The 10480-nt window shown below is 41.3% G+C and overlaps 1 protein-coding gene across 1 annotated transcript in view; it reads right to left on the reverse strand.

Moving 5' to 3' along the window:
• The window catches only part of LOC118326307 (GDNF family receptor alpha-2-like), a gene marked incomplete at its 5' end in the record, with an annotated part of 44014 nt that overhangs the window by 13498 nt on the left and 20036 nt on the right, over positions 1 to 10480 (reverse strand). Inside the window, 1 exon segment of the mRNA XM_035659287.1 lies at positions 10007 to 10385. Within this exon segment, the coding sequence (XP_035515180.1) occupies positions 10007 to 10385 (379 nt within the window).

Below are 10480 nucleotides of genomic sequence, written 5' to 3' on the forward strand. Positions count from 1 at the left end.
CTCTCCCTCTCTCTCTCTGCCTTTCACCACAGCAGAGATGCAGCCAGTGTGGTGTGATGGGCTTGGGCCTCCAGCAGCAAACCCCACTCAGACTCACTTCATTACTCCAACTCCATCTCCAGCCGCCCTCCTATCAAATCACCCGGAGAGCCTCTCAATGTGACATGCTGCTAACATCACATCTAAAGCCATGCTTCAGAAAACGCAACGTATATAGTTGCTCTACCATGGCTGCAAAGACTGATATGGATGCACACACACGCAAACACACACACACACACACACTCAAATAGCGATACACAGAACATAATGTTAATTCACACAAAAAAAGAACACCCAAATACAAACCTATCCCTCTCCACACCTGTCCTCTTCACTCAAAGCCCTCTCTCATCCATTCCTGTTCTGAGTGAAAAAAGGCACTTGTACCCACAATCACACCACAGATGATAAAAAAGATACAACAGACAGAGGGGAGAAGGAGCAACTCCATTGTGCCTATACAAAGCAACCTTTAGAACCACATTTTCCATTTTTCCCATTTCTCATGGGCAAAGCGTCTTTAACTTTTATACTAGTAAAGAATGTGAACGTCTGTTTTCTGTGGCAACAGCAAAGACCACTGAAGATTAAAGAAACTGAACAAGCACTGTGTTTCTTTTTTAGATGCAGAGCTCTTTCAGACAATGATGGCTTAAAAACAGTAATTTAAAGTTTAGAGAGGTGTCCTGAGTGTTCAGACAATGGTGTTCCAACACCGGGATGCAGCAAATTTCATGGCTTCCACGGGCTTTCCATTATACCTCGGCAAAGCGCCACTCGCTGCTGAAATTACAGGCTGTCTAGCTCAACAGAGTTTTATGGTCATTTCAGCCACTCAGCCCCCAGGGAAGTGGCAGGGGAGCCCCCACAGAGGTAGACTTCTTTCAACCAACCTGACACTTTAAACACAGTGATTCGGCTCAGCACTGAGTGCCTGTCCATCCAGCTTGGCAGTAATAGAAAACTAATGGCTTTTTATATGGATTCTTATTCCTATCACTTGATGCCCGTGACAAACAATGTGACTCAAATCAGATGAGTGTCAGTCTTGGAAACCATTTCCTCATGAAGGAGGAAGGGCAGGTAAAAAAAAAGGCTATCAGACTCTAAAGTCGTCTAATAGCTTCCTTTCTACATTAAAACAACAGTCTATAGAGAGTTCTATCTGATTTAGAGACTTCCTCTCTGTGCTCTATCTACAAATATGAGCTCTTCTGTGGATGATAATTTCTGTTTAATGTGAAATTATGGCTTTTCACTCTTATCACTTCCCTCAGTCTTCAGCCTAGAGAGGCTTAGAAACCATCTCTTGCGTGTCTACAGAAAGCGTAACAATAACCATGACACAATAGTGGCCAACATAATGGCAGTTACAAGAAGCAAATGAGAAAAACAAAAGATGTTTCTCATGGCTCTGCTTTTTTTATCCTTTCTTCCCCTTTCTGTCATGTTCCTCCGACCTTATCTTTCCTCTCCTCTCCTGTCCTCTCATTAATGTCCTGTTGTCACTGTCGTATAAACTGATTGTCATTGCAGCCTCAAGTGCCCATGTACAAACTCACAGCGAGGGAACTTGACCCTAGTTCAATCAATAGGACACAACAGCCCTGTGTGCCCCTTGCCAGTTGATTTTAAATACCAAAGAAAACATCAAGGTTTGGGAAAACTGAGATTTGACTATTATTATTTTTCACTGTATGCCCTAAATTTGTTTCTATTATAATATAATATAACAACTATTACTGACAATATTGAGTTTGATTACATTACTTAACAAGTCTGTATATTGTATTATTATGAGGGCAATTTTCACTACTATCTTTGAGTTGAACAGACTTAAATATATCAATTTTTAGCCTGGACCACACTCCCTTATCAGCATTGCAGCACTTTGCCAGCTTCTAATTAGCTTATTAATTCAACTTGTCTGGGCATGATCAGAGCTGCTTTAAAAGTCCAGTGTGTAACATTTAGGAGGATCTATTGGTAGATATTGAATATGATAGTCATAGGTATATTCACATGAAAATAATAATCTTTACCTCAGAATGAGCTGTTTTAATCTACAGGGGGAAGCGCCATGTTTCTACAGTAGGCCAGAATGTACAAACCAAACACTGGCTCTATATAGGGCCTTTCGCATTTTTTCTTTTCACCGCAGCCACAGAAAATTTTATGGAAAAATAAAAAATATTTTGATGTGCTTTCTGTACAAGCCTGATGAACAGTTTGGTCAACTGCTGCGATAGACATTGGTCTCAGGTGGGTACATTTATCTAGTTGTTGTTGTTGAGGGTTCCGTTATCGTCAATTAATGTTGCGCAGTGTTTGCAATGCAATAATTTAGTTTGTAAACTAGCATTCAGTGACTCCTGTCAGACTGTGCAAACAAATCATTGTTCACTAGTAAAAAGGGAGTACTACTTCCACATTTTAATATTTTTAATATTATGTCCTTTCTTTTTCTTGTTTCTCACACGCTGTTAGGATATTGATAATTAGTACGCCTTCAAAGACATTCCTGTTGGAGGAAAATGTGAAACCTGAAAACCTGTCTGGAAGGCAGTATTGTCATAGATGAACTGAAGAACCCACCTCAGGCAATGTGCCTCCTGTCAGGCCCAATTTATGAACTCCAATTTATGAACTGAACTGCGTTTTATCTTTATTCAACAGGCGATGCTGAGACTGGGTAGAAGAGGACACACAAAAAATCTAAAAAGCCTAAAGCTTCCGAGTGTAGAGTTGATCTGCTATGACCAAATGTATAAACATATTGTTTTAGGATGGAAGTGGTACAAATGGACAAACAATGTGTGTCTTATTGCCGGGGGGTAACCAGCGGGGAATGGGTACCAAAACCAGGCGAGCAGGCAAAACCGTCTTCAACAGCCACTAGACAGGATAACTAGGTTAGCATGCTAACTTCAGTAGATATCTCTGCAACACAATACACAGATGTCTTTGACATAATGCCAAAACTATTATTTTTTCACATTCTGTTGATCATTTTTGTTAATTATTTTTTCACGTTTTAATTTGTTTCTTACGTATTACACCTTTAAATGAATGAACAACACAAAATTAAACTGGAAAATCTAGTCACTGTAACTTAAAATGCTTGAATTGAGTTGAATAGTCCAAAAAAGCTGATTTCACTATCAATAACAAATAAATTTTGCTTTTATTGTTTTATTGTTATTTCCAGGATATTAGCATTCAAATCAGTTTCACTCAGACTAATTTGTTACTGATAACTTTTTTGAGGGCAATCATCACTTGCCTCTAATTTTTTAAGTAAAGTCAACTTGTCTGGGTTTACAGTGTAGCAATACAGCGCTGACCTTGTGGGTGGAGTGCTATGAATATATTTTGATTTAAAGGCCATAATATCTGTCAGAATATTATTTTTTCTTTCCACTAAAAGTCACTCTTTAGTGTCTTATGATTTGGTGGGTTGCAGTGACATTCATCTCCTGCTTTCCCACCTAACTTTCTGCTGGTGACCCTGAGACACTCTCTTTGTTGCTCTGGTCAGAGGTGATTGTTCATTTTACCTGCAGCCATTTTCTCTTGAATGTGTCTGGACAGAGACAGTGCCTTTTTTGGCAGCACTGTACACATTGGGATTCCCAGTCAATACTCTAAAAGGGCAATGTGGACAGATGGCATTCATTCAGAACACAAGGCAGTTTAGCTTAGCTGTCACATGACACAACCTTTTGCCCCCTTACTCAGCAGAGAATTGAAACCAACAAAAACTGTCTGGTGCCACAACCTCCCCTGCATTAATGAGCAGAAAAGTTAAAAAAAACAAGCAACAATCTGAACTTACATTTTCATTTAATTAACCCACTTTGTGTTTTATTTTGAGCACTTACTTATGCATGATTGCAATTTTCTTTGTTTGGTGACCAGAAAATTGGCTCGCAATGCAGAGTTTCTTTTGCTTTCTCACTTTCTCTGGCTCTCTGCTTCTGTCTACACCACCCGCTGCAGATGTCTTACAACCCCCTACTGAATGTTATGTCATTGGGATGAATGCTAAATCAAGCGTGCCACACACAAAACCCAGTACTGTCTGTTTGGTAAGGGGTGAGTAGATTATTCAAGGTTATCTGAACTGCCTAAATACTCCCTGAACAAGGCAAACAGCCATCTCCCAGACAAAGTGTACACAGCAAACAAATGGATGAGCTGTCCCTGAAAAAATGACAGAGTTAGCAGTACACTGCAGAACAGTTATTGCCAGTAATTAAATAGCTATTAGTCACATATCAAACAATTCTGTGGGAAAAGTTTAAAGACAGGTATAGGCTGCAGTTATCAGTGAGTACAAAGAGAAGTTCAGAGTAAGAATGATTAAGAGTGAAAGAGCAGGCCCTAATTGACACATTCAAAACCACACATTGACCATTCTGTAGATAAGTCTAAAGTCCTATTGATAATGTTTGCATTAATAATAGATACGGTACCACTGGAGGAAGAGATTGTGAAAGAAAGGATGAGGCCTAGTCAGTAATGACTGCAGTTTCCGCTATACCATGTTCCCTTAGAGATTACAGTAAGGAAATTAAATGGGCATATACTAATCCATATATTGGAATTAAATGCACAACTCTTTCTTTCCAGCTCCTTCCCTATCCGTCTCATTACTTCTCTTCCTCTCTCTCTCTTTTGCTTTCCTCTCACCCCCTTTGCCGCTCTAATGTGTGGTCAGAAGGCTGACAACGTTTCCACTGAAGCTGAGGTCTGATTAAAGCCGCACACTGCAGCAAACTGTACTATGTATGAGGAAAAGGTCACCAATTGACACATGCTTTGCTTGCAAAACCAGAGCTTTACACTGTCAAAAAAAGGCACCTCCATTTGATTGCTTGTATGGTAACCAGGGAGATAGAAACAGTCTTGGTATTACCTTGAGCACTGACTTTTAAAGGCAGGTAGGGTAAATCTGTTGTATGTGTATATGCTTTTATACTTTTGTCATTGTGACTATTTTGAATTTGAGACCTTTGTGGAAAGTGAGGACAGTTTGGCCAGTGATTGCTTCTTCAACAGGGTGTTGTATGTAGATTTATGTTTAAATCTGTGCAAATAATTCAATAATATATTTGGATTGAAGTTGTTGTAGTTATCGCTTGTTCACACATACACATTTTAAGTAGCAGGCTGTCTGTTGCCCCTCACAAGTCTATAGCCTCAGCGTATTTGACTTGAGCATGTAATTTACATACTCAGCTCCAATTATGTGTCCGTTGCCACTATACCCACACACAATGAAGTAGTTCATTTTAGAAATATGTTTCCACACATTTAAGCTTTGGTCACTCATTAAAATTACAGTATATCATAGTAAACCAACCATATGTGTGAACGGGAGATTAGGAAAGGGTTAGTGGCCAGGGAATACATTGAGGGTCCTCGCAAGCACAAGAGCCAAACGTGTATGTGTGTGTGAGTAAATGTGAGATAGAGAAAGTGATGATAAAAGTGCAACAACATCCTGATTTCTTTCAGCTTCTTCTGAGAAGCTACACAGTAATGCCATCTGGGCCAGTCATTCTCCCTACACTGTTCCCCCTCAGTGGAGGCTTGAGTTGTCAGATACAACAGAGCAGACTGTTGATTTAGGGCAGTGTGTGTGTGTGTGTGTGTGTAGGTGCACGCGTGCATGTGTGTGAAAGAGAGAGAGTGCAATACCCTGTGAGTTTCTATAAGCAAAGGCGGCCTGGTATGGTACATCTCCCAAACTGGGTCAGGTTACCTGTACAGTGATCGATTGTCTCTCAGCTTCCCACTTTGATAACCTGTGGCCAAAGAACTCAATCAAAGAGCACCCAGTGAGCCTGGAGACCAGGGGATATAAATCAAAGATAGAAGTGTTGCATTGATTGTTCAGACAATCAATACAGTACACATATACAACTCAATGCTCTTTGGGTCAGGCTCCATTGGGCTTGTGTTGCGTGAACTGACATGGAAATGGATAGGGAGTTGCTCTGCTTGCATACATGCATGCACACACACATGCTCACACTACACTACCCAAAACAGCACATCCAAATATAGCCTATTGTCACTCTGTGGACTCAGCAGTCCCAAATGAATAGATGTTGGATCCATCGGAGGATGGTGAGAACAGAGTGGAGAAGCTGAGACGAGAGGAAGTGAGGAAAATAGGAGAACAGTAACAAACACAGCAATGTCTGTTTTTGTCTGTTTGTGCAGGATTATGGGAGGAAATAAAGTAATAACTGCAGCAGAAGTACAACAAGGTGTAAGAAATGAGAGTTGCTCAATTTAATGCTTGTTCTCTGTCCATCTACAGTCCCTAGATCTCCAGAGTATGTCAACAATTGCCTGCACAGAGACCAGGAGGAAAATGAAATCTTCCAGCACAATATGCCACCTAAGCCTAAGCCAAAATTATATATTTGAAATCCTTTCAAATATTTATTTTTTGTTTGATTGAGCTCTGGGCTCCACCTGGAACAATCTGAACAGTCTCCAAAGGTGAAATCACAGCCAATCTGGCATCCAATGTGCTCAAGGTAAAACTCAAAAAAGAAAGTATTTGAAGGCATTTTTCACAGCGTAAAGCAAGGAACTGCTGGTCTTTCAAAGTCTAAAATAAATAATAAAATAGGTGAGTATACATTTTTAAATCCATTTTGACTTGGGCGTGTTTTGAGCCGTGACCCTTTCTTCATCAGAGTGTGTTGCAGGGAGTTAAGCTTGTCTTTGAGATGGCCTGCAGAGTCTGCTGCAGAGATCCATAGCTGTGTGACCAAACCACTGACCTCCAACCCGCTGCAGTAGCTTTACAGCCCGGATCGATTCTGTGACCCTCCCTCCCTATCCTCCCTATCCTCCCTCTCTTTCTGTCTCATTATCTCTCCCTACTTTCCTTCCTCATTCCATTCCCTCCTCCTCTCAATCCGTCCCTTGTGTTAAAATGAAATAGGCTTGGGCTAGCTGTGTTTCCCCTGTTTGGAGTCAGACAGGTGTCCCCAGAGGAGACAGGCCTGTCGTTGAATGATCTTCCCCTGCTTTTATCAACACATCTCTGAGAGGGGAGAACGGAGCCAAGGAAAGTTTCCTCTAGTGTTATACTTGAATATGCTGTGACTTCTGTGCTTAAAAAGTTTTGGGAGGGCTCTTTCTAGGATTATTCGATTGTGCTTATCACCAAGGTTGCACTAAATAAATCCTAATCTGTAGACTGCCTCCATTAGCATGACAAATACGTTTTAAATTCAATTTGCTTGTACAACATACTTAAGTTGCAGAACATAATGTGATGATTAATGCAATGTCTTAGTGAATTATCAGATCAAATCAAACAAGAAATCTGTATTTCCAAGGTCTTCCAGGACATAGGACTGTCCTGTGAGGATGTCTGACATCATGTAACAGATGGAGGACATAAAGACAGACAGAGGACATGTTAAGAATATCTCACAGGATGGTGTTGATTGTCGACACCTCAAGGCAGGATAAAATCCCCAATCAGAGAACACTGTCAGCCCAGAACTGACCAATGACATCTCAGTTTAATTGAATCGTAGTGACATTCTCTTGCATGGCAGCACTTATTCACTGCAGGAGAATGCACCACCCAAACAGTAGATTATTAGAGTCACGTTCAGGCTCAAAGTGGTTGTGTGTATGTGTGTGTGTGTGTGGGTTCGTGACTGCTGAATGGTTGTCGGTGCAGGCCAGCGTGTGTCCGCACTGTGTGAGAATGTGCACACTCATCGAGCTGTTGACCTCAGTGGGGCATTACGCAGCCACAGATAATGAGCTTTAACGTTCTATTTCATCTTTCTCAATAAGGAGGTGCACAGCAGACACCTGAGGGCCTAAAGGTCAAAGAAAGCAACTCAGACTGAAAACAGATTACACAATGCAGGCAAGCAGGTAATTATTAAGACAATCATAAATCGGAGAAGCAGCAATAGACTTTGCCTCCTTTAGCAGCATGGTGGTTGGATTTAGTGTTGGTGAGGAGGAATTGGGTTTTTGCCATTAACAATCAGCCTCAACAGCTGCTCACCTCAACGGAAACAGGATACATGTGACACACCATAGATATACTTCTCACAATGACTTGTAGTGGCATGGTTAGTGTAGAGACAAACTCATGGTTTATCATATGTATTAAACTTTGTTAATACTGGTAGTTCTCTTCTCTAAGCCTTGGAGAAAGGGCACATTGCTATATTGAGTTAATCCAGATGTTCACTTTTGACCTTATTTGGTTTGGAAGATGGAATCATATGTAGGATGAACATACGTGTGTTTCCACATCACAAACTATACATGGCCAGACACATTCTCACTCACAACTTATCAAATACAGTTGCTTGGTCTTCAAACAGTGATATGTGTGATGTGCTATGTGTATGTTTCAGCGGTCAAGTTAGTATATGCAACATCTGGTTAGACTTTTAAAATAATGCCTTTGTGGTTAATGTTGTGAAACGGGCGCACTTTGGTTAGGTTTAGGCACAAAAACTACTAGGTTTAGGCAGTAAGTTACATTCTGTATCTACCCTTCTGTAACTTATGTACATTACGTAAATTAACTTACACAAAAAGCCTAACTTAAAATAAGTCAACGTTGACTTTCGGTCACAACAGCGGTCCCTGGGTGAAAGTCCCCAATCTTTTCCATATGTGGAGTTTTTATACTTCTTTACCTGACTTCAACAGCAGGTCAAATCATTACGCCAGAGGGGCGCCCAGAAATGATGCTATAGGGGTACCTACAGTGTCACAGTTTCATGCATAGGGCCACTGACCAAGGGGTGGTATATGAAGAGTTGGGATTGAAAATGGGCTGCCAAAAGAGTGCAAAACAACAAGTAATGCAAAAGTGGCACAAAATGTTTTTACACTTGCAAAAGTTAAGTCAATATAGTAATATTCCGCAATGTGTTGGTTGTTTTATCCATCAAAAATGTAGGCAGTTACTGCATGCAACAAACCAGGGACTGTGCTATCATCTTCCATGACTACTGAGGTTGGACAGCAATTTGGAGTACTAAATCCACCAACTCTGTCAAGACCCATCACTGATTGTCCCTGAATTGTATTAGCTGCCTAATCATCTGTCTCACTGGGGCAAGAAAAAGTAGCCAAAAGTTTCCCCTTCTGATGATTCTCACATCATGAGTATTATTTTTAGTATTGAGCTTTCAAGGGTCTAACACTTGGTCGGACTCCATTAGGCTCAATTGGCTTTTAAATGCTTAGAATTATTCAAATGTCACACATTTTTTATGCTATTAGACTAATGAATGCAGAGCATATGTCCTTCAACCGGCTGGATGTGTATCCTACTGACGGCTAGACATGGTCTGGGGGGTAAAAAGATCTTGACAGCTGATTTGGCTGATAGTACAACCGCTGTGTTTCACCTGCTCTCAGCAGCACTAACACAAGGAAACATGTCACGGCTGGGTAGGTGTGAATTGAATCCAGCCGCTTGAATCCAATAGAGGCCCCATGCAGCCAACGTGATCCACTAATGTTTTGTTCAGCTTAATTGAGCGTTGTCCCTTCAACTTAGCCTCACATCTTTATCCTGCGTCTAATAGCCACAGCTTCCCTGAAAGTCTAATTACTTCACTGGCAAAGTTACAGCAGAGAAATATACAACTTTACGATGACATGGGAGGGAGAAAATTAAAGTCAAACAGGAACTCTCTCTAACGCACAGATTAAATTTTCTTTTTTCTCATTTTCCATGAATATAAGAAGATGATAATGAATCTTCAGATGTGTTTGGCGGTTGCTTGTCTTATACACACAGCACTAAAATCTGTCCATTAAACCAACAAAACCAGCTAGAATGCACACAACCACAAACACACACAGACGTGCATGCACATACAGTACAGTATACTCTTCCTTTGCCCTTTAGACCCCCGCCCCCCATCAGTTCCCTCTCCTTCACCTGCAGAGAGAGTCCTGGCGGCAGACCTTCCGTAGCTCCAGACAGTTGGGTTTCTCCTTATCTTTATAAGAGCAATCAGGCACGATTGTCTGCCTGCGTCGTTCTGCGCAACCCTCACTCTGGCAGGGGCAGAAGAGCAACCGGTGGCTGTACTCAAGGGGCACGCGGTCCAGGAACAACCTCAGAGCTTTGTGACAGCGCTTCTTGTTGCAGGTTTCACCCTTGTTGGGGTCCTCCTTGCTGCAGGTAGCGATGTAGGCGGAGCGTTGCCTCTTGCAACTGCCGTTGAGGTTGCAGGCTTTGGCTGCATCGAGACAGGGGTTGCAGTTTCTCTCGCTGTCGAGACATTGGAAACCTTTTGGGGCCACTGTCAGCATCCCTGACAGTGGATATAAAGAAGAGCAAGAATTTAGTGCCTTTAGGTCAAGGGGAAAAGAGTTATACAGTTCTATTGAGTCTCACAATTAACTGATA

The sequence above is a fragment of the Morone saxatilis genome, unplaced genomic scaffold (assembly GCF_004916995.1).
Source record: "Morone saxatilis isolate NCDOM2014 unplaced genomic scaffold, NCSU_SB_2.0 Contig16, whole genome shotgun sequence".
NCBI lineage: Eukaryota > Metazoa > Chordata > Actinopteri > Moronidae > Morone > Morone saxatilis.